At 45.8% G+C, this 25,310-nt stretch overlaps 1 protein-coding gene across 1 annotated transcript in view; it reads left to right on the top strand.

Moving 5' to 3' along the window:
* TDRD12 (tudor domain containing 12) overlaps positions 1-25,310 on the top strand; it is a 136,657-nt gene that overhangs the window by 59,384 nt on the left and 51,963 nt on the right. Inside the window, exons 18-21 of the mRNA XM_065416815.1 lie at positions 1,718-1,857; positions 1,988-2,208; positions 3,125-3,224; positions 24,710-24,897. Coding sequence (XP_065272887.1) covers positions 1,718-1,857; positions 1,988-2,208; positions 3,125-3,224; positions 24,710-24,897 — 649 coding nt within the window. The remainder of the gene's footprint in view (positions 1-1,717; positions 1,858-1,987; positions 2,209-3,124; positions 3,225-24,709; positions 24,898-25,310) is intronic.

The following is a 25,310-nucleotide window of genomic DNA, read 5'->3' as shown; positions in this document are numbered from 1 at the left end:
TTAGAAATTTAGAAAAAAAAAAAAAAGTTGAACTGGAATGTAACAAAAACAGGATGGCGTGAAGTACATCAAGCAGGTACAGAAAGCTAAGATCAGAAGCAATAAAATTTCATTCTTGAGTTAGCAAGAAAATGTTCATTCTAATGGAATGTTGAACCCTCATACTGATAGATTGTAGTTGCATCGTGTCTCAGGATGAGTGGCAGATACATAAGTCACCGTTTCAAATTATAACATCTATGTGGGATGTATTTCAGGTGAATGTTTTTGCCTTTCAGTCCAACAAAAAGATTAGCAACTCTTGTTCCAGGCGCTGAGAGAAACATCTTACACAGATGCCTTCTCCTTTTCATTGTAGTATCTTTTTCATAACTTCCCTCTTTACTCACTTCTTGATTGAATTGTGAGGAAGATCTATGCTAAAGATGTCTTTTAGGATCTGATAAATTGGAAAATCAATCATGAAAATTCCCGTTTTTCTCAACCTCCTTCAGGAGTTCCCTTTTCAATATATGGGTGTCAAAAAATGGAGCCTAACTGCACAGTATTTGAGATGCTGTAGTATTTGGTTAATCGCCAGAAGCTGACGCCATTCTTTTAATACCTAGGAAGAAGTCTACCAACCTTATGTACCAACTGACTTGGGAAGCTTTCCTTCATTGGTGTATAGTAGACCTTACAGCATAAATAACCTATAGGTTTCCATATCTCCTGTCCGTTATTCCCTCTGGCAGCATTTGAAAGGCCTCAATGCAAGCCACTTCCACATTCAGTTTTCACTTCATGGATACGAGTTCAGAGTTTAGTTTATTGTACTTTGTACATGTATGTTTCCTAAAGGCAGTTTCACTTTTGAGGTCCTCTTTGTGAACTCTCCTGGAACAATGGAACCTGTGGGTCTGTGCTTTATTTTGGGCTAAACTGTATTTGTCATTATTGTGCTGCAAATTTGGAGGAAACATGTTGAAGTTCGTAAACATCAAGCTGAAAAACTTCTACTTCAGATTGATTGTTTGCAGTGTTGTTGTACCGGTGTTTGTCCCAAGATATTGGAAGGACAAGCTGGGTGGGTGAGGTAAAAGGTTGGTCCAATAAAAGTTATTGCCTCACCACCTTGTTGCTTCTAATTGAGACACCTTTTCTGGGGATGTAGAAGGGTTAAACCCTGGGCATTGTTCAGCACTTCTGGTATTGGATTATCTATTTTATTTTATCAAAGCTGTTCTGTAAATGTCTTTGTAAAGATCTGTTTGTCATCTATTTTACTTGTTATGATTTCTGCTCTTAGATCATTTGTTGCAAACAGCATGATACAGTGACCTCCTCCTCCTCTTTACTATTCTTTTATATCAGTTCAGGGTAAGGAATTGTTCTGTTGAATGGAAAAAGAGAAGACGCATCTTAACATACTAAAATTACCTGTGATAAAAATTTGTCGCCTCTTCCTCTATCCTGTGTTCTTATTTTTTGTTGTGTGTAAAGTTTCTTGACTGCGGGCAAAGGGGTTAAGTGATACCTGTTGTAAGAGTGTTTATGGAAGACAGGAAAACGTTTTACCTTTAGATTCTTGAAAAATAGTCATAACATAGTTAGTAGAGGATGAAGAGGAGAGAACAGCTATAACAAACACAATTACCATTAAGTAATGTGCCTTTTTCTGTAATATTTTGTAGTACTTACGCATGATGTGTATATTTCAAATTCTTTTCTTTTACAGTTTTAACTGATGACTGCATGCCGTCCTTGGGAATTACTGATGCAACTTGTGTGGTTCATTTTAGTTTTCCTGCTTCTCCAAGAGTCTTTGGTGTGCGCTTACACAGCATGTCTGATAACTTCCAGAATGTACTAGAAAAGGTTTGAGTAGCTTTTAATGGGCACTTCAGTTTTGCTGGCTAGCATTCATTTATTAACAGTAACATTTTGCCACATGACTATTGAAGAACTTCTAAAGCCTAAAAATAAATTTCTTCCACTTTTGCTGAAGGGTTCCTCTGTAGATCAAGTATATACAAAGGCAAAATCAATCTTATTGCTGACAGAAAGAAATGGATGCCATGCAGTTGGTGTACTACGTTATTTAGAACACACAGATGCTAAAATTCCACCGGAACTGTGTGACTTTACAGCGGGGGTGCTTGAGGCTAAAGAAGATATAAAACTTGCAAGGCCTCTTTGTCAGTACCTTAAAAGATCTGGTGTTTGCAAGTAAGAAAATATCAAGTTTATGCTAACAAGTTTAATGTCTTCTGCTTTGAATGACTGTTACTAGTTAAATGACAAGAATTCCCTTTAGAGAATTGTATTCACGTTAGATTTGCAGTCATGGTTCTTTTGCTTCCATCTGGTGATAAGTATTCTATCATATTTAACAGTAAAAAGTGTTCATGTGCCTCCAGGGGACAGCAGGTATCTTTGGAAGTTATAACATTACTTCTCTGCCTGCCAGCTAGTTTTCCTCTGATAGGGAAGGGGCTGTGTGCTAAATCTATTTTCCTTCTGGAAAATAACTGTTCAATGAGCTAACCACCAACATTTTAAGAGCATAGAACTGATGGATTCTTTCATTACAGCCCTTTGTGATATTTTTCTTGTAGTAATGATCAGTATTATTGATTTCTTAAAATAGTTAAGTCTGAGCGTACATTTGTGATGACTAATCAACACCAATAATTCTTCAGTATGTGCTAAAATGACCTCTTCAAGTAAATTGAACTTTTGAAGATAATTTTTATCTTCTCTCTTGCTTTGGTGGATTGAGGAGAGGTTAAATGTGCACACACATTAATGGATTAATATGTAGTGCCTATTGCAATTGGGTCATATCACAGATCATATAGTAAAAATAAATAACCCTCAGTAGTGAATTTTCATTTTAGTGCTTGTTTTTTCTACTGCTGTTGAGTTCCACATCACATTTCTGAAATCTCTACTTGTCCCGTCCCCCCCCACCAGTTTGTTGTTCCTCATGTTTCTTGTTAAGCTTCTGTCTCAGTTATGGTATTTACAAAATTTTAGAGTTTTTAAGCTTTCCTGAAACCATGGTCTAAACTGTTTTAGTATACTATCTTTTGAGTTCTCCATCTTGTTCTTAAACTGTTTTTCTTATTATATGAATATGCAGGGATATGAGAATATGTCCAGATCGTCATAGAGTTCACTTACAAATAGACTTATCCCAAGAGATGTCAGATAACACTATACCAATGGCTGGATGTGTCACAGTAAGTTATTAGAATTTATCTTGTTTAACTCTGCCAGTACTCAGGTTTGATGGCTAGTTGGCACTCTTATGTAACATGATTTGACAATTAACAGCATCAACAGAATAACAAGTATATTTGGTCCCTTGTGTGTTCTGTTCCCCCATAGCTCTCCTTTCTGTCCTAATTTCTTTCTTTAGCTCAGGGAAGTGAACAGGTGGTCTTGACTGGTGACTCACAATAATATTCACAGAAGAAAAAGAAGGGCAAAAAATGCTCTCAATTCCAGTGACTGCTTAAGCCCACAGTAATAACCCTCATCTGGAGTGTCTTGCTCACCTGAAGGGTTTGCAGTAGAGGTAAGCAGTGTGACAGCCTTAGGCCAGGTCTATGCCCAAAAGTTAAATTGATCCAGCTGTATTGCTAGGGTGTGTGAAGAATCCACCCTCCTCCCCCCTCACCCTCCAAGCCATGTAGTTAAAACGACCTAACCCCCAGTGTAGACTGTGCAAAGTCGACGGAAGAATTCTTCTGTCAACCATGCTACCGCATCTCAGTGAGGTGGACGAACCCCTCCCTTCACTGTGGTGAGTGTCTATACTGAAGCGGTACAGTAGCACAGCTGCTGTGCTGCAGCTATAGCATTTCAAGTGTAGACAAGCCCTTAGTTTGAAGTGAAGGTGGGTCTTGTGAGCATCCTCAAAGTTCACCTGTGGCTTTTATTACTGCATCAATGAAGGGTCTGCAATGAGACAAATAAAGGTTCAGGCCTCCTGTGTTGAGGCCATTCTATGTCAGGCCTTCTAGAAAATGAGGCCTCATTTCTAACCCATTGGATAAAGGAAACAGGAGTCCTATAAAGGACTGCTGATGCTGTATTACTCTTTTTTTTGTTTTCAATTTCTGCCTCTTAGCCATTATTCAAACTACGGGCTTGGTGAAGCTTTTTATGCGTCAGCATTCTTCTGAATAAGGAACTTAATTCTTCATTGCCATTGTCATATTAGTTTGTGCCAGAACCTGGGCTGCACTAAAATAGCTTCGGCTCTCCAAACCAGAAATTAAGTTCAGTGTGGGAGATTGTGCTTGTTGCTGGATGAAAAGAAGCTGTTACTTCTATTGAAACAGTTAATGTGATTATTCATGGATACAGGATGGTCACTCCAAGTAAGCTAAGGAAATCGTACCACATCTCAGAGAAATAGAGAAGTTATGGGGTCATTCCCATTAGCTGGCCCCAGCACAGCATCTCTAAAGACCCATTAGACAGAAAGGTGGACCAGACTTCTAAAACCAGACTTCTGTGTTTTATTGTCCATCTTGCCATATATGTGGCCAGGATCATATCAGAGTAGATAGCAGATATTCCCCCAGTACAGTAGCTAGAAGTCCCCAAAAGGACTTCAAGCCAGTAATTCTCCAGGGTTCTGACATTTGGAAGGTCTTCCCTAAGTCGGATATGGTGGCATGCTTCATCCCTAAAAATATGAGGTTCCTAGCCTTGCTTAGATGAGGCCCTGTGGGAGACTACTGAAAATAAAAATTCTTCTTTGAATTTACACGAGCTCGGAATCTTTTCTGAGTAGCAGTCTATCTGAGCTGCACATATGCCCTGTGCCATCTCATGCTCCTGTGTGAGGGTGTAAAGGGCAGAGTGGCCGTGCCCCTCTATCAGGAAAAAGATGGGGAAGACTCTTTACAGTGGTGTGAGGCACTTGGCACCAAATGCCATCAGGATGGACATAAATCCCCAGGGTTTAAACCCTGTCCATCATGCAGTTGTCTTATGGCCTTAGATGATAGGTAAAGCAAATGCCTATTCTGCCTCAGGGAAGGACAGTCCCTGATAAGTGCTCAATCTGCCATTGCTTTTTGCACCAGAAAATGGACATACATGAGTCTCAGATTATATCTACATGAGCGGTCCATAAAAGTCACATCCAAACCTGGAGAAAAGACATCCACTAAGCTGGAGTTGACTAAGCTGTTTATGGCAAGTGCACCAATAATCAGGGCACACCTGGCTTCAATGGAGAGAAAAAAACATTTAAAGGCACCAAAACCACCATATCTGTAGGGTAGAATAGGGCACCGATACTGGTCCCAGCACTAGACTTGCAGCTAATGGCACTGATTTTCCTGGAGGTGAACTTCACCTTGCCAGCTCCCAGTCACTCCTTCTTCCCTACATCAAGTCAGGAACCTTTTCCCATCAGTTTAGAGAGAAACCCCTAGCAATGTTTCTGGACAAATTCTGTACCAAATGCTGATGTGTAATTGGCAATGGATTAGTCAACCTCAATTTGGATGGTACCCTTATAACTTGCCACCTTAGCCCACTGGCCTTACTGGGACCTACCCTACCATATGTTCAGGAGTGGACCACTGTGACTAAGAAGAGGCTCTAGTGGCCAGACCCCCATGTCCGAGATGGAGGAAGCCCCTTGTGGTGGTGCAGATGCACTCCAAATACCTTCTCTACCAAAGGAGTCTTCGTATTCTCCTGATGAACCACTCACTTTGGCCCTGACATCAACCATATATGATTTTAAGATCTTCCAGGACTTGCTGACAAAGATAGACAAAACCTTGAACATCCAGATAATGGTGAACCATTAGAAAATTTGACATCCTCAGTGCCATCAAGAATTGTTCTCCAGTTAATGAGAGGTATAATGGACCTAGTGAAGGGGACTGTGGCATTCTCTAGCCTTACTCCCCTCCAGCCCACAGCCAGTAGATAAACACTACCAAGTATCCCCTATAGTCTTGAACAATTTTAGGCACATCTGACCTCAGGATCTTTAGTAGTATCCAGCAAAAGACCAGGTCCTGCAAGATCAGAAAAACAAGGACTGCCAAAATTGGGCCTTTTCAGTCAGAAGACTTAGAACTAACTGGGTTATGGCTCTGTACTTTACAAGACAGATTTCTACATTGACATCCATCTGGTCCACAGGAAGTATCTGAGATTCTTTTTTGAATGGTTAAACACATTTTTTCCACTCAGGCATATTTGTGCACCCCATGTGCTGGAGCTGAAGAGTTTTCGCAGCAGTACCTGTCAGGGCGGTGCATGCGTCCTGACATTCTTGTGGCTCCTCCTGAGGTTATAGCTGGGTGGTGCCTCCCCGACTCTCTTCATTTTATTCTCATTGCCCATGGCCTGAGTCTGAGCTCCCCTGCAGTTTTCCTCATGGGTTTTCTTGTGCGTAGTCTGTCTGTTTATCACTCTACATGACTGGCAAATAGTTAGTACACTTTTGTTTTATTATTTTGTTTTTATTTTTTACTTTGTACTGTGTGGTATTATATAGTTAATTTTGATGTTACGCACTGGTGGCATGCAGCACTTGCTGAGCATTAAGTACTGAGCATTGTGTGGGGTGTTCATCCTGAATAGTGAGTTCCATATGTACTGCCTTTTTTGTCTTTGTGAGGGACACATTGAGAGGTTCAATGTCTGCCCCTCTTTCAAGAAAAGAAAGCAGATTTCCAGAGACGTGCGCTTCAAACACCACCTGGGGAGAAGGCAATGAGTCCTGCCTCGGCTTCTGGGCCCTGGAGGAAACACTTTGCTTCCCGCCTGTCTGCAGACCACAAGTGTGGTTGTGGTTGTCTCTGATAGACTCCCCCTGCAATTGGACTCTTCGCCACAGATAGAGAGGTTGGTTTTCCTCTCCAGGGCCTCCCTGAAAGAGGACACACAGGACAAACCAGTATCTCTTGTCCAATATAATTGCTGGTTAGATCCATGCATGTTCTATGCAGTAATAATGAGCATTGCTATCCGTAGAAATGACTATTAATTTGCTGTATTTTCCTCCATTCCATAACATGAAGGCATTTCTGAATGGTAAACATTGAGAGTTCCTCCTCTTCTTCAATAAAAGGACTCAGAACATCACTGAGACTATTCAGGTACCCAGGGTAGAGCTGAGCTGAGCTGTCAACCCATGTTTCCCCAGTACTGTGGCAGGAGGGTCTGTGCCATACTGTTGATTTTCAGTACTGTTTTCAGGGTAGCTGTTGGTTCCCCTAACAATGGATGCTGTTTTGGGGCAGATATTATTGGTATTGACAACCATGTAAGCTTAAAATGCAGCAAAGGTTTGTTTTGCCTCTCCATTCCAGACTGTTTTGTGGTACAGGAGTCCATTGCATTGTCTCCTGTTTACCAGGTCTGTCTGTCTGTCTTCTCAGTTCTGACGCGGAGACTATTAGTGGTAGCGATGCTGGTTCCAGACAAGAAGTATTGTAGGGGCTTACGCCTTCTCAGGTACTTTCTTTGGCACTGGTATAGAGTGTGATGGCACCGGTACAGTCTTTGGCCTCTGTCTCACCACCAACAGCGTTGGTACTGGGACTCCAGTTGGGTACTGACTCCAGCTTATACCATGGCACTGAGTATGAGAGGTCATTCCTGACACCAGTTAATGATGATGTGCCATCAATGTCTTTTGGACGTGTTTGAGGTACTGACTACCACACCTGCCTTGGTACCAAATCTGGCCTCTTCACGATAGGCTACAGCTAGATTACATTGCTGAGTGACTCCAGCAGGCTTTGTGCCCCTGATACTTGCTCATTATTGAGATGGCTCTCTGCAGTCTGGCTCAAAGTCCTCTACTATCTCACCATTTCCTCCTAGACTCAGTTGATCTAGCAAGTCTTCTAGACTGCCTGCAGAAGGAGAGCATCGGGCTTGGGTCTGATAATTTAGCAGAGACAGATAGTCATGGCACAGTGCTTATTGGTCCCCCATGCCCTACGCTTTGGCCATTTTGGAGCCCTTGGGATATTTCCTGTTCTCCTAGGTTTCAGTCATAGACCCAGTCAAGGGGAAGGTCTCCAGAGTGTTCAGTAGAGCAGCTTCCAGAGCCACCTAGATTGGAAATATGAAGAGATGTTGTTCCCCCTGAGCAGCTAATGGTGCAGCAGGAGCCAAGGCCTAAGGAACCAGTTCTACCACAGGAGGATCCATCTGCTTCTGCTAACCTTTCTTTCTTCTCCCCTGATTACTCAATGATTCTGGACTCTTCTCTGGTTCCAAAGGATTTTAAAGTCTCATCAGAAACTTCTGAGGAGAATCACTGTGGATTTTTCCAGTCCAGTGAGTCTCCAGACCCCACCCAGTACCAGTGGAGCCTGTGTCAATGTCCCCAGGTTTCAAACTTTGCACAGGCTGTAAAAAGCCTGGGCTTGTTGGTGAACCTCATACCTGTTGTTTCAAGTGCTTGAGTGAGGGCCACACTAGAGACAGGTGCTCTATTTGTCACGGCTTCAACACCAGGATGAAGAAGCTAAGGGAGGAGTGCCTCCGATATATCTTCATGAAGGCTGCCCTTAGACCGGCATTTGAGCCCCCTTGGTTTTCCAAGGGAAGCTCTTTGAAGACTCCTTGCCAAAGTGTTCCTCCAGTGGCCCTATTGGATACTCTGGGGGATGACATCACCAAGGTCAAGCACGAGTATATCTCCCCAGAAGGGAGCACTCTCCTATTAGTACTGACAGGCCTGTAGGTACCAATCAGCATTCTCACTCCCAGATGTAAGACTTAGCTCAGCCTGCTACAGAGCTGCAGTTGGTGTTTGGTACCACAAGATCAGCCATGGGAGTCATCTCTGTTGCCCCTGCTTCAAGCTCCCTCATCCCAGGATGGGGGCCTGGTATTGGATGCATCCTCCCTGGTGCCAGGTGACTTTAAGTTGCATCAGGACCCCCTCAGGAAAGCAGCAGCCTCTCTGGACATTCAAGTGGAGCTTGTGGAGGAGAGTACCCACAAGCTCATTAACATTCTCTATCCCTCTGTGGTAGGGAAGGTGGCCCTCCCTGTAAATGATGCCATTATGCAGTAGGCCGAAACAATCTGACAGCCCCCTTCCTGTATTCCACCAGTGACCAAACAATTGGAATGAAAATACCAGGTTCAGTCCCAAGGGGTTGTTTTATTTACATCCCACCCCTGGATCATTAGTTGTGGCCATGCTGAAAGAGAAGAGCCATCAGGGTCAGGCTAAGGCTTACCCTCTAAGAAAAAATGCCCCAAAACCTCAACCTTTTTGGCAGAAAAACTTTTATTCTGCAGCAAGTTTACAATTTCATGTTGCCAGTCAACACTCTTTATTGTCCCGATATGATTTCTCAAATGAGTAGGTCAGATCCCAGTTTGCCAGCAAGCTGCCTGAAGCTTCCAGAGAGCAATTCCAGTCACTCGTCATTGAGGGCTGCCTCATCTCTCTCTAGTAGTCCTACAGGCTTCTACGGACTTGATGGACTTTGCAGCCAGGTTTGTGATAACAGTAATAATGTGCTTTTCCTCCTGGTTACAGTCCTCAGGGATTCCTGTGGGAGGTGCAACACACAATTGAGGACCTTCCTTTTGAGAATTGTGCCTTGTTTTCATCCAAAATGGATGAGGCTTTGAGACCAGTTCTGAAGTCTTTGGGCTTCCAAGCTCTGGCCATAATATGGTCCTCAATATCAACCTAGACAGCCGTACCGTACAACCCCTTTCATTAGGCTGACCAATCTAGGCATTCCCAGGGCACCAAACAGCAATTTGGACTTTATGTTGAGGACCATATGCTACCCAGCCTGGGACTTACTGACCCTTCCCCACCTTTCTGGGACAGGTTATACCATATCCTACATGTGTGGCAGTCCATCACCTCAGACAAATGGGTGCTTAGCATGGTGGAATCAGGATATACCCTGCACTTCTTTCTATCTCCCCCTGGCCCAACACAGTCCTTTGGGGGCCCTTTTCATGAGTCTTTGCTAAGACAAGAAGTGAAAACTCTACATTCTTAGGGAACCATAAAAGAAGCCCTCTATTCATTGGGACAGGGGGATTTATTCCTAATATTTTCTAATGCACAAGGCCAGAGGGGGCTTCCATCCCATCCTAGACCTACAGAATCTCAACAGATATATCAAAAAAAAGTTCTGTATTGTGCCTCAAACTACAATTATCCCTTCACTAGATACAAGAGATCGGTTTGCTTCCCTTGACTTACAGGATTCATATACCATGTGGCAATTCATCCTGCTCACAGTACATTCATGAGGTTTGTCGTAGAAGACCAATTCACTGTCCTGCCATGCAGCTTGTGATCGTCATACAGGGTTTTTACCAAGTGTACAGCAATAGTGGCTGCCTACCTCCTTAAGAGGTATCCATGTATATCCTTAAGTGGATTACTGTTAGTCTGGGCTACTTTCAAACACCAGGTATAGGCTGCAATCCATCAAACAATAAGTCTCTTCCATGTCCTGGACCTGAAAGTGAACAAAGAGAAGTCAATGTGATGCTTTTGGGGAGGATAGAATTCACTGGGGGCAGCATTGTGATGTGATCTGTTTAGGACACCTAGAACTGTGAGCCACTGTGTTGCCATTCTGCCTTAGCAAGAGCGAGAGCTTTACTGCTGCTAAGCTGTGTATCAGTTCTCTGACACACAAACCTGTCTGACTTGCCAGCAAACTCTTCAAGACTTCACCAATTTAAACCTTGCCCTGTAGGTAATAATCCATGAACTCCAGTTCCTGAGTTCCTCAGAGACATCTCCCTACAGTGTGCAGTCCCTCTCTCAACAATTACAGAAATTAAGTGTGCTTCCTCTAAAGAGTGGGGTTGCCAATTTTGGTTGGACGTATTTCTGGAGGTTTCATCACATGACATAATCTTTAATTCCTGGAAACTCCAGAACAATCCTGGAGGGTTGGCAACCCTACCAAAGACACAGAGCACACATCAGCCTATTTGGTTAACTGAAGACTTACAGTTCACTTACAAAACCATCTCAGTGATGTGTATTAATAAAACAAGAATAAGTTCAACAACAAAGAACAGAGATTTAAGTGATACTAAGCAAGAATAACAGAAAAGGTATGGTTACAAATAAAACAAAGCGTGCTTTCTAGTGACTAAAACTTAATTTTTGCAAATTTCTTTCTTGCATCAAGTTGCTAGCATCCCTAGTCCTCCAGACTAAGGGATCCAACTTTCACAGGCTCAGAGAGTTCTGTATGCTTTATCCCATCGGTGATGGATAACTAAAGAGCCTTTTTGCTTCACTTGTATTACCCAAAGTCCATTTTCTCTTCATCAAGAGCCTGGAAGGTTTCCTGGGTGCAGATTTGGTTGGCCAGTATAATTGCTAAATTGTCTTCTCTCCTGCTTGTTAACTTGATGGCTTTGTTCACTTAATATGCAAATGTACTTGTATTGTCCTTTTTTTTACAAAGCTTGACTGGCAGACTGGTGAATTCGCATTGCTTTGTCTAAAGCCTTGTCTACAATACACAGTTTTGTCGGCAAAAGGCAGCTTTTGCCAACAAAACAGTGGAGGTGTTTACACTGCACTGTTCCTCCCGCTAACAAAACTCTCCTGCTTTGCCGACAAAATAAAATCACCTCAATGAGCGGTATAGAGCTTTTTGCAGCAAAGTTAGATCGACAAAGCATCAGTGTAGACACTGCGTTTGTTATGTCGCCGTAGCTGGCTTCCAGGAGGTATCCCAATATACTTACCATGACCGCTTTGCTCATTGTTTTGAACTCTGCTGCCCTGCATCCAGCTATACAGGTATGTGCCCCTCCCCTTTCAAAGCCTCAGAAAGTGTTGAAATTCCTCAGTGTGCAGAGCTCACATAGCTACTGCCCAGCTGAGCATGCCACTCTGGGCAGCAAACACACTTCTGCCTGGACTATAGGGGAGGGGGTAGGAGGACTTGGAGGGAATCACAGTGTACTGGTCTCTGAGTTGGGGTGTGGGGACAGGGAGACTCTAGCTGTCTGTGCACCAGGTTCTGCCTCATGATTGGTTGCTTCCGGCTGCTGTTTGTACTTAGAGACAGCATGCTGGCACACTCACCCCCTTCCACCCCCTTGTGTGGGCTTCTCATGTTAGTGTTCAGGAATGCCAGTTTGGTTGTATTACTAAGTGCTACTTTAAAAAGTGATTTAAAATGTGTTTAATTTTCAGGCACACACAGATGTTATTAGAAGGTTCATAGCATGGTGTAAACAAACACACTGACACAAGAAGCAGTATGGACATGCATCAGTGGTTTAAGTACAGCAGTGGCTGTATTCTGGCGTAACTTGTGTTGACAAAACTCTGTAGTGTAGACAAGGCCCAAGAACATATTTTAGGAATATATTTCCAGCACACATACATAACCCTTTGCACTCTAACCATGCATACATCATGCAATAATATCAATTAACACTGAGTCACCAGCTTTCATAAGACTTCATACACTTTTATAGTATAATAATATCCTATACTATCAGTTGATTCAATTCCTTATTCTTTGGTGTTCAGATTCCCCCTGGGGTCTCTGGACACTGACTGTCACAAACATCAGCCAAAATATTCCCACCTCTTTCCAGGTTTCAAACTCTGTGGGACCTCTGTTTGTCTCTTAAGGACCATCCTCAGACCTCTGTAAGGAATTGCCTCAAACACTGCGTGTATGTATGTGACCCCTTATGCCAGGCTACAGCTTAGGGCACTGCAGGCATGGCTCAAGGCAGTCAGGCATTCTTAATTTCACCACCTAGATAGGCTGGTATGGATCCCGGACAGGGTGTTGTCTGTGCTGGATTGATGGATGAACCAAGATAACGTGTACAGGGGAGTTCCCTTCTGCCCCCCTGCCCCAGTCCATGACTCTAGTAATGGATGCTTAAACCGTGGATTGGAGAGTTAATCTGAGTGCGCTTCAGACTCAGGATTTGTGGACTGTTCACAAGGCCAGGCTTCACATAAACATAAAGAAGTTGCTGTCAGTATTTTTGTGTGTGTTAGCAGTTCCTGCATCACGAACTTGCAAGACTGTCAAGGTACTCTCTGACAACACCACAGCAGTGTTTTATGTGAGCAAGGAAGGGGATGCCATGTCAGATTGCCTCTGTCAGGAGGCAGTCAAGTTGTGGAATTGGTGCATTCAAGGCTCTGTCATTCTGTCTCATTTGCTGGGAATTCAGAATGGCCTGGCAGATTGTCTGAGCAGATCCTTTAACTTAGACCATGAATGGTGTCAAGAAAAAGATTGTAGCTTGGGTGTTCTTCATAGGGAGCTTTGCATCACTGCATCTATTTGCGACTTGTCAGAACAGGAAGTGTCCCCAGTTCTGTTCCCGGGTGGGTCACAGTCCTGGATTAATATCAGATGCTTTCATGTTCCTGTGGAACAAGAACCTGCTCTGTGCATACCTGCCAGTACCCCTGATTCCAGGGTCATGCTCATGCAAGATGATGGCAAAATGATCCTTATAGCCTCAGCCTGGTTGAGACAGATGTGGCATTCAGACCTCCATGAACTGTCCACTTGGGATCTTTTTGTTACCAATAACCTGAGTCCTGACGCAGAACCACAGCCAGGTGCTGCACCTGAATCCTTAAGGTGTTGCACCTCATAGCATAGTTCATCAGTGGCTAAATGCGAAGGAGGCACATTGCTCAGTGGCAGTGCTACAAAATGTTCTCCTTAATAGCAGAAAACTTTCCACAAGAGTCAGTTACCTGGGCAAGTGGAAGTGCTTCTCCATCTGAAATGGAGCGTAATGGACATGTGCAACACATTTCAAAGTACAGTTACAAGAACGTGAGTAACCATTTTTCTTGAGTGGGTTAAAGTCCAGGCTCACTTACTGGTGCTGGGGGCCAACTCTCGTGAACACATTCCCCCTATTCCACTCATTCCACAGGTGAGCCTAAAGTTGAAGCAAGAAAATAAGTGGATCTGTTTGCCAGAAGCTGGGAATGGGCGACAGGATGGATCACATTATGATTACCTGTTCTGTTCATTCCCTCTGAAGCACCTGGCATTGGCCACTGTCAGAAGACAGGATACTGGGCTAGATGGACCTTTGGCTGACCCAGTATGGCTGTTCTTATGTAAGACCATGCTAAGGTAATACTTATAGGTAATTCCCCTTGCTTGAAACTCTGCTAGTTCTTGGATCTTCATGGTCTCTTGATTCAATCTCCATGGCCTCTGCCTCCTCTCCCAAGTCTTCTGTCCCAGCATTGCAGATGGACATTGCACCCAAATCCAAACAGCTGGCATCTTATGGTATGGCTGTTGAGTGGTTACATCAGGCAGAGAGAGACTGCTCAGTGGCAGTTTAGGAAATATTGCATAATAGCACAAAATAATCCACTAAATCCACTTATTTTGCTAAATGGAAGCAATTTTTAATCTGGTCTACTTTCTGGAGTATATCTCCAGCAGAAGCTAACATTTTAGAATACTTATTAAATTTCATCTCATCTCAGGCCTTTCTCTAAGCTCCCTGAGAGTTCACCTAGCAGCAATTTCAGCTGTTCACCCTCCCATTCAGGGAAGATTGGTTCCCCCTCCCCCAACCCCATAGTCTCCAGATTTTTTTAAAGGGATTGTGTGAGTTTTTCCCCTGTTCAGGATGTATTACCAGCATGGGACCATAATGCTGTGTTAGCTGTTTTGATGGGTACACCATTTAAGCCTGTGGGTACCTGCTCTTTGCCTCACCTAAGTCAGAAGACATCCTTTCTTATTGGCATTATATCAGCCAGAAGAGTGGGAGAGCTTTTCAGGTTCTCCTGGCAGGACAGCCATATACGGTATTGCTTAAAGCTAAAGTAGCTTTGAGGCCACATTTGCAGTTTTTAGCTAAAGTGATTTCGGCTTTTCATTTGAAACAATCACTGTACTTAATGATTTTTTTCCCCAAACCACATTCATCTATTTTGGATGTCAGGCGATCATTAGCCTTCTATCTGGACAGGACCAAGACTTTCAAGCTATCTTCCTGCCTATTTGTTTCATATGATGACAGAATGAGAGATCTACCAGTGTCAGCACAATTTCCAGGTGGATTTGTTTCTGTATTACTTGGTAGCAAACACCCATCCTCCACAGAGACTGGCTACTTTGGTAGCTCTTTTAAAGGATGTCCCTTTACTGGATCTTGTAGGGCTGGTCCTTGGTGCATCCCTTCCCTCATCACTATGCAATCACAATTGCTTGGAGATTGTATACAAACTCTGGAAAGGCAGTGTTGCAGTGATTATTTAAATATACTCTGACACACACACCCCTGATGGTACTGTTTGTGAGCCACCTGTGTGGAATGCACGTGTGCAGCCACTCGAAGAAGAAAAAATGGTTACTTACCTGTGTTTTAACTGTTGCTTTTTGAGAAGTTGTTGCGCACGTATGTTCTGAATACCACAACCCATGCTCCATCCCATCTGCATTGGAGTCCTGTTTTGCTATGTTTTGATGCAAAGGAACTGAGGGGGTTCAGGGCAGTGCCTCCCTTATATAGCTTTGGGAGAGGCCACAAGAATGTGCAGGGCTCATCTGACACCCTTATGGGTAATGCTGCAGAAAACTTTGGTTCAGGTTTTCTGGATGCCCACACATCCTTGAGTAGAATACAGATGTGCAACAACATCTTGAACAACAGTTACAGTACAGGTAAGTAACTTTCAGTGGAGCCAAATCACTAGAAGTACAAAGTAACTGCCTTTCAGACTCTCCATGGTTCCAAGAGTCTTTTGGAAAATGCCTTTCTGTGGTGGCTGCACACCTAAGAAAGAAGGAACATCTTTGTCTGGCTATATCTAGGCCAGTGACTGATCAGAGGCAGATCCCACAAGCAAAATCTGACAGTTCTCAACTGCTTGTTTCCTGCTTATCTGGGCCTCGTGGTGAATTGGAAGAAACCGACATTCATGCCATCACAGATGATGATAAACTTCATACGGCCCAGGTTAGATTCTGTGGTACTGAGGGCTTACTTGTCAGATTACATTTCTCTCACTTAAGTTACTGCTGAACATAGGTGCCGACTCCAGCGCCGGAGCACCTACGGTGGAAAAATGATGGGTGCTTAGCACCCATCGTCAGCCCCCCATCAGCTCCTCCCGCTCCCCAGTGCCTCCCACCCACCAGCAGGCCCTATGGATCAGTGCCTCCCCCTCCCTCCCCGCGCCTCCCGTCCACCGCAACAGCTGTTTTGCGGCGTGCAGGAGGCTGGGAGGGAGGGGGAGGAATGAGGACGCAGGGCGCTCAGGGGAAGGGGTGGGACTGGGTGGGAAGAGGTGGGGCATGAGTGGGGCAGGGGTGGAAAGAGATGGAAAGGGGTGGAGTGGGGGTGGGGTCTGGGGCAGAGCTGGGGGTCGAGCACCCCCTGGCACTTTGAAAAGTCAATGCCTGTGCTGCTGAACACTGTGAAATCACAACTGGCAGTGATGGAACTGAATTGCCTTGCATTATTAGTCCATTTGTTTGTTTATACATACATGACCCTGCTTGCCAGACTTCACCTGAAGCCTCTACAGCTCTGGCTTAGGTCCGTCTACTCTCCTGCAAAGCAAGAAAGTCCTATTACCACTTCATGTCCTCGCAGCGCTGGACTTGTGGCTGCATCCTGACAAGGCCCAAAAATGAGTACCGTTCATGACCCTGTCCCAACAGGACATTAGTCATCGATGTGTCAGGGATTGGAGGGGAGCCCACCCAGACCATATACAGAAACAAGGAGGACACAGGCCTGCATATAAACACTTTACAATACGGTGTTACATTAAAGGGTGTGGCTTTCCTCCCTGTTCTGTGACAGTAGTGCGGATACGGACAGTATATCTTCTATGAACTACATAAGCAAGCAAGGGGGCACCAATCTTGTTTCTCCTTTTCCCCCTGCCAGTCCCCAGGGGTGACTACCGGAGCCAGATGAGACCAGCTGCCTATTGACTGGGGAGGGATATTGCGGGGGAGGGATAGCTCAGTGGTTTGAGCATTGGCCTGCTAAATCCAGGGTTCAATCCAGGGCCATTTTGAGATCTGGGGCAAAAATCTGTCTGGGGATTGGGCCTGCTTTGAGCAGGGAGTTGAACTAGATGACCTCCTGAGGTCCCTTCCAACCCTGATATTCTATGACTGAGGCAGTTTTGGCTGATAGACCTGTTACAGATGTCCATGAAACCACTGGCCAGGCTTTCAGACCTGTTGTTGCAAGATCAGGGTCAGGTATTGCTAGACTCAAAAATGATGCATGTGATGGCCTGGATGCTGACTGGTTGAGCACCATGGAAAAAAGAACTGCTCCTCACAAGATCAAGAAATCTTGGTACAGGATAAAAAAAAGATGTCTGAGAAAGACTTCCTCCAAATAGAAAAGATTCTTGATGTGGGCTTCCCTAATGGACTTGAGTTGGTGCAGGCATCGTACCAAAGATTCTTGGTGGTGCGCTGCAGTTAAAACATTCTAGATTTTCTTTTAGCTTTGTCAGGGTTCATCTGGCAGCAATGTTGGTACATTTTTCGCCAATACAATCACTCTTAGTCTTCTCCCTCTGGTAGTATCCAAGTTTTTCAAGGACCGAATGCAGAAGTGGGCAAACTACAGCCCGTGGGCCACATCCAGCTCGCAGGACCGTCCTGTCCAGCTCTTGAGCTCCCGGCCAGGGAGGCTAGCCCCCAGGCCCCTCCCCAGCTGTCTTCCCTCCCCCGCAGCCTCAGCTCGCTGTGCCGCCAGCGCTCTGGGCGGCGGCTGCGAGCTCCTTCCGGGCAGCGTGGCTGGCTCCTTCCGGGCAGCGTGGCTGCCAGTCCTGCTGCTTTGAGTGGCATGTTAAGGGGCTGAGGCGTATGGGGGTTGGATAAGGGGCGGAGGGACTCGGGGCAGTCGGGACAGGGAGCGGTTGGATGGGGCAGAGGTTCTGGGGGGGGCGGTCAGGGGACAGAGAACAGGGGGTTGGATAGGCATGGGAGTCCTGGGGGGACGGGGTGTGGATAGGGGTCAAGGCAGTCGGGACAAGGAGCGGGGGGGTGGATGGCTCGGGGACTCTGAGGGGGGGCAGTCAGAGGGCGGGAAGTGGGAGGGGGCCAGGCTGCTTGGGGAAGCACAGTCTTCCCTACCCGTCCCTCCATACAATTTCAGAACCCCAATGTGGCCCTCAGGCGAAAAAGTTTGCCCAACAATGACTTAATGCATACTTACCAACCTGTCAGATAACCTACTCCAGCATGAAACCTCAGCATAGTCAATTGAAAGCTTTATGGACTGCTCCATCCACCATCTTATTCTCAAGGTGGTCTTTTTTTGGGGGGGGTCAACTTCTTGGTCAGAAGAGTGAGTGAGCGTCAGGCACTCATGGCTGAGCCCCTGTATACCTCATTCCATAAGGACAAGGTGGTACTGAGACCTTATGCAAAACTTATTCTCAAGGTGGCTTCTGAGTTCAGCTTAAATCAGTGAATTAATTTAGCTGTGTTCCCCAAAACATTTTTCACACAAAGAGAAAAAGGCTACAGGCTTTAGATGAATCCAGATGTCTTTGGTATTACATTGGCAGGATAAAATCTTTCAGAACCGACCCCTTCACACCCTCCCAGCCTGGTCTATTTGTGGCAATAGCTGGCTGCTTCAAGTGCCAACTTATTTCATCGCAAGGACTGTCAAAATGGCTTACTCATTGCATCTCACTCTATCAGATGGCTGGTGCACCTCCCCTACCAACTACTAAGGTCTTGGCTACACTTGCAGATGTACAGCGCTGTGAGTTAAACCTGACTTCGTGCAGCTGAGTAGGGAAAGCGCTGCAGTCTGTCCACACTGACAGCTGCCCAGCACACTATCATGGCCACATTTGCGGCAATTGCAGCGCTATTGGGAGCGGTGCATTATGGGCAGCTATCCCACAGAGCACCTTTTCCCATTCTGGCGCCGTGGGTTGTGGGAAGGGGGCGTGGGTGCGGGGCATTCTGGGTCCTGTCCCAATGCCCCATGATGCATCGCTTCGCATCCCAGAAATTCCTTTGTTTCCGTCCACCTTTGGCGCCATCTTTCAACGGTTTCTGTGCAGCACGATCTGTCTGCGGGAAATGGAGTCTGAACTGCTGAGGCATATGCTGACGAGTCTCGCCAGCACATCACGTTTGGCTGTCGAACTATTCCTTAAGATCCAAAGTGAGAGTGAGAGTGAGGGTGAGGAGTCCGACGATGCTATCGAGCCGCGTAACGCGTACAACACGGAATTGCTTGTGGTATTCACAGACATGCTCAGCACCGTGGAACACCACTTTTGGGCTCGGGAAACAAGCACCGAGTGGTGGGATCATATCGTCATGGAAGTCTGGGATGACGAGCAGTGGCTGCAGAACTTTCGGATGAGAAAAGCCACTTTCATGGGACTGTGTGAGGAGCTTGCCCCCACCCTGCGGCGCAAGGACACGAGATTGAGAGCTGCCCTGCCAGTGGAGAAGCGGGTGGCTATTGCAATCTGGAAGCTGGCAACTCCAGACAGCTACCGGTCGGTTGCAAACCAGTTTGGAGTGGGAAAGTCGACCGTTGGAATCGTGTTGATGCAAGTTTGCAAGGCCATTAATCGCATCCTACTCAGAAGAACCGTGACTCTGGGTAACGTGCAGGAAATAGTGGATGGCTTTGCACAAATAGGGTTCCCTAACTGTGGAAGGGCGATAGATGGGACGCACATTCCTATTCTGGCACCACCCCACCTAGGATGCGAGTAGGTTAATCGGAAGGGGTATTTCTCTATGGTTCTCCAGGCGCTTATGGATCACCGTGGGCGTTTCATTGACATTAACACAGGCTGGCCCGGAAAGGTGCATGACGCATGCATCTTTCGGAACACTTGGCTGTTCAGGAAGATGAAGGCCGGGACTTTTTTCCCAGAGCGGAAGATCACGGTAGGGGAAGTTGAAATGCCCATTGTGGTTAATGCCGTGGCTCATGAAACCCTACACAGGGAGCCTTGACAGCAGCAAGGAACGGTTCAACTACAGGCTGAGCCGGTGCCGAATGACTGTGGAGTGTGCCTTTGGCCGTTTAAAGGGCCGCTGGCGATCTCTGTATGGGAAGCTGGACTTGGCCGAAAACAGCATCCCCACGGTTATATCCGCGTGCTGTGCCCTCCATAATATTTGTGAAGGGAAGGGTGAAAGCTTCACTCAGGCATGGACCTCCGAGGTTCAACACCTGGAGGCTGAATTTGCACAGCCACAGAGCAGGGCTATTACAGGGGCCCAGCGCGGGGGTGCAAGGATTAGGGATGCCTTGAGGGAGCAATTTGAGGCTGAAAACCAGCAGTGATATCTGGTGCCCTGCACGGGAGTGAAGTGCAGTAGTTCCAATCTTTAGGAATCAGTTTTTGCTAAGCAGACTTGCAGTGCCTCTTTATTTCCTGGGCTAAGGAGTCTTTTACTTTATGCAATAATAAAGAATGTTTTCAAAGCCAAAGAATCCATTTATTGAAAAGAAACAAGGGGGTGGAGTGGGGAACAGTACAATCGCAGATTCGCGTATGTCCTGTCTGGTGTGCTGTGCAGTGAGTGCTGCACTTCAGGACAGCTATACTGCATGGTGATGGGGGTTGAGTGCAGAGGGTAAGGGTCGTGGTTTTCGGGGCTGGGTGGTGAAGATACTGGTGTTGGAGGCAGCGGGTGGCGTGAAGAACATGGAAGGTGGGGAAAGTGGGTTGTAGGTGACAGTGCGGCACAACGGAAAGAGTTTTGGGACAAGGGCTGTGGGGGGGATGGCGTTTGCGTTTGCGGTACTGCTCCTCTTTCTGCATGGCTACCAGCTCCTGGATAGCGTCTGCTTGGCACTCCAGGATGCTTATGAGCCTATCAGTGCTTTGCTGCTGGTGTGCGGTGCTTTGCCGCCGGTTGGCTGCGTTTTCCTGGCGGATCCTGCTTTCTCTCTCCCTCCAGTCCTGTGCTTTCTCATTCTCTTTAATAGATTGCCGCATCACTTCTTGCAGCATGTCTTCTTTGCTTTTTCGCGGTCTCTTCCTGAGTCTTTGCAGTCTCTGAGCAGGCGATAAGAGGGACGGCTGAGGTCTCAAGGTTGATGCAGCTGTATAGGCAAAATGCAACATTTAACAGAGGCAGCATTGTTTATACCAGACAGAGTAATGATTCCCCCCGCACTTAAGGAATAGAAAACACACAGGGTCTACACAATAGCATAATTTCCCCATCCGAAACAGAGCACCCATATCCCACGGGAGCCTCAAAATGGTGAGTAAGGGGGACTGATTGTTTCAGGACTGCACTGTCCTCTGGGTTTCTGTGCCTTGGGGAGAGCCAACAGCTTCAGGGAGCAACTACACTGAACACTGTCCCAACATTTTCCACAGGAGTTCGTCCTGGACTATATCTCGCTGCTGAGGGTGACCTGGGAAGCAAGGGAGGGTCTTCTACTGCAATGCGGCTTTCGCCCTGGCCCATATGCAGCTTACCTGTGTGCAGCAATGGTCCTCGCGGCACAGTGGCGCGGACATGTTAGCCTGGCTGGGAAAAGGACCACGGTGGCTCTCCCGATAAACCTGCGGAAGCGCATTTCACACATTCTGGATGAGACATTCGAGGAGATTACCGAGGCCGATTACCGCGATGTGATAAACCACATCAATGCACTATTCCGCATCTAGGCAAGCATGACTAACCCTCCTCTCCCAAAGAGCCTGCACTGAAAAAATTCCTTCCCGAAAAAAAACCCGCTTACCGGGAACCTGCTCTTCTGTTTGTCCTCCACCAAGTACCGGCCGCTGCGACTGGCTACCTTCCTCCTGGCTCGAGAAGAGCTCCTGGCTGCGTGGCTCCAGGGATTCTGGGGTGTCTCCATCCGGCCCACCACCATCACTCCCGTTTTCCTCTTCCTCCTCCTCCCCCCCCCCCCCACACCAGCTCTGAAGTGTCCATGGTGGTGCTCGGAGTGGAGGTGGGGTTAACCCCAAGTATCGCATCCAGCTCTTTGTAGAATCAGCAGATCGCGGGGGGAGCACCCGAGCGGCCGTTTGCGTTGCGGGCTTTGCGGTAGGCACGCCACAGCTCCTTCACTTTAATCCTGCACTGCAGGGCGTCCCGGTCATGGCCCCTTTCCATCATGTCCTTTGATACCTTCCCGAAGGTATCGTAATTCCTACGGCTGGAGCGCAGCTGGGACTGGACAGCTTCCTCCCCCCAAACACGGATGAGGTCCAGCAACTTGCCATTGCTCCATGCTGGGGCTCGCTTGGCGCGTGGAGGCATGGTCACCTGGAAAGATTCGCTGATAGCACTCCATACCACGCCGGGCTGAGCAAACAGGAAGGGGATTTTTAAAATTCCTGGGGAATGTAAAGGGTCAGTCACATGGTTGGTTACCTGAGGCCAGGGCAGTAGAGTTTGAACTGATGACCAGAGTGGCTAGAACAGGCATTGTGGGACACTGCCGAATAATTCTGGAGGCCATTCACAGCGCATTGGGCGGCCCCACTGACGCGGCAGCGCTGCACTCGCTATTCCTCTCGGAGAGGTGGAGTATATGCAGCGCTGCAACCACGGAGATACAGCGCTGCAAATGCCTTGCCAGTGTGGACGGGGAGTGAGTTACAGCGCTGGGGGCGGCTTTACAGTGCTGCAACTCGCAAGTGTAACCAAGGCCTAAGGCTCAGTCTGTTGTAGGAGCAGCAGTGATCTGTATGCTATGTATAACAAAAGGTACGTTACATTTCCCCCCACTTTTGTCTCCCCTCCCTCTTTGAATACCTGTGAAGTCGCTTTCCCCCTCCCCCTTCCTCCTGGAATGCTTGTGGAATGAATGGGCTACTTGAACAGCTGGAAGATCAGAAATGCTCACAGGTAGACAAGGTGTATGGGACTCTAATTAGGCAGCGATCACACACCCAATGCATGGACACTGCCCGAGGTGGAGTGTGACCAACCAGATGCAGCCAAGTCATCACTAGTTGCAGGCCATGAGGAGCAGGTCCTTAAAAGGGGAAGGGGCCATGTGCTCAGTAGTGCACTCACAAGATTGTACCTCCTGTGAAGGCCTTTTGCCCGGACCACCTGGCCAGTGGTGCGCCGCGTTGCATTCCATCGTACCTCGGGAAGACTTACCTTCATCGCACTGTCCATCGCTGCGCTATGGAACACTTACCTTGAAGGATCCTGACCTCTCCAGTGCCGTGCCTGTCCTGGGAGTGAGTATGCGAGTGTGAGTGTGAATCCCCCCTTCTTTTGAGCTTAACTATCAGTATAATAAACGTGCTGCTTTCCACCAAACTCTGGTCCTCCTTAAGCTTACTAGCTGGCCCAATTTTGGGTAACACAGTCCACCAGGCAACATCCTTGGCCTGCTTCTGAAATGTGCCTGTATCTGAGATCTGCAAGGCAGCTATGTGGAGCAATTGTCACTCATGTTTGTCAGGCACTGTGCACTGGACTTAGCTACTAGATCAGAGGCCAAATTTTGGAGAGTAGTACTCCAATTTCTAATTCACTAATGCAGCTGATACTCCTCATTTCCATCATCCTGAGAGGATATTTACTGCTTGCCAGTCACCTAGAGTTGGATCTACAGTGATTCAAATTCAACAAAGAAAAAAGATTACTTACCCTACAGTAACTGTGGTTCTTAGAGGTATTGTAATCAATGAGGATCCTACAAGCTGCCCTCAGTTCTTGCTTTTCTATGTTCTCAGTAGACACAGGCTTTGAATTGTGAGGGAGGGTCAAGGGCACTACTACTCAGAAAAGATTCCAAGTTTGGGCTCTTGAGGCATAAGTGCCTCTACAGTGGAATCCGCATTGCCAGCATCTCAAAGAAGCATACTTACTGGAGGGTAAAGTAACTATTTTTTAGCCTGCCTTCTTCATCATTAGTCTAAGTAATTCAGAATCCAAAATCAAGTTATTTGTGTTGTCCTTATAATATGGCATCTACTAGATGTGCAGACTAGAACTGAATCAGGAGGTATAGATAGTGCACTAGTTTCTTTACTCCTCACTTGAAAAAGGAGGGCTAGAAATCAGCAATCAATAAATTCCTAATAGATTTTCTGATTTTACTGTGCATACATCGACAAGAATCTATATGGCTTGTGTGGCCTTCGGCAGATCACTTAATCTGTGTGTTTGGTTCCTTGTCTGTAAAATGGGGACAGTACTTACTTCTCTCTCAAGGATGTTGTGATTGTTATTGCTTAGTAATTTGTAAATGTAAAATGCTATACAATTGCTAAGTAGTATTAAAATATTGGTTATCATTTTAAAGTGTATTTGTGCCAGATTGAAGGTCTTGCTCATCAGAACAAGTGCATCCTTGCCCAGATAATTCTGCCATTGACTCAACTCTGTGGGAAAGGAATCACTACTAGGATTAAGCTGAACTGTCTGGATTGCCTGTTCAGTTTTTTAATGCCTCAACCAACATGGGTGCATTTCAGTTCTTGGCCTCTGTACAAACATGGAATACACTATGAACTGATAGTGTGGTGTTGGCTCTTGCAATATGAACACCTGTCTATTAGAAACTGAACTGATGCCTTGCTTGTAGTATTCCTTTCATGTAGGCTACTGTTATACTGATCTGTGCTGGAATGAAATCCGTGGATTTAGCTATAAAAGTCTGTGTAGCTCAGTAATTTAATCTTATGAGTTGTCTGACTTTTTTTTTTTTTTTTTTTTTTTTTTTTTTAAAACACTTTCAGATAGTACCCCTCCACATTGTGGATGCAACAAACTACTTCGGTCGCATAATAGATAAACAAAAGGATCAATATGCAATTCTTGTTGGAGAGATGATTGAGTATTTTAAGAAAGCCAGGAATAAAGTGTCCGTTGAAATGGTGGAGAAACTAGCACTGTATGGATTATGTGAAGAAGGTCTTTTTCACAGGTAAGATATTCAGATTGATTTGGAAAGAATGATTTTAAAGAATAAAATTTCTAGGTATTTTAAAGTAAGTACTTTGTATTGAAATATTTGTATATACCTGAAAAAACTCAATATTAGTATTCAAAGAACTGTAAGAGACCATTATTAACCAGAATTCCATGTAGTATAGTTGTTTAGTATAGTTAATGCGCACAGAATGTCTCAGTTAGGTCGTATCTAGCATAGTTGTAGCTGTGTCATTCCCAGGGTATTAGAGAGACAAGGTGAAGAAGAGCTCTGTGTGGCTCAAAAGCTTGTGTTTCACCCACAGAAGTTGGTCCAATAAAATATTACTTCATCCACCTTGTCTCTCAACTAGGTAGCTCATATTTTTATTTACTATGATTATATTACATTTTCATAAATGTTAAGCA

The sequence above is a fragment of the Emys orbicularis genome, chromosome 14, assembly GCF_028017835.1.
Source record: "Emys orbicularis isolate rEmyOrb1 chromosome 14, rEmyOrb1.hap1, whole genome shotgun sequence".
NCBI classification, from domain to species: domain Eukaryota; kingdom Metazoa; phylum Chordata; order Testudines; family Emydidae; genus Emys; species Emys orbicularis.
Note: the sequence above shows the minus strand (reverse complement) of the source record. Positions and strands in the feature narration are given on the sequence as shown.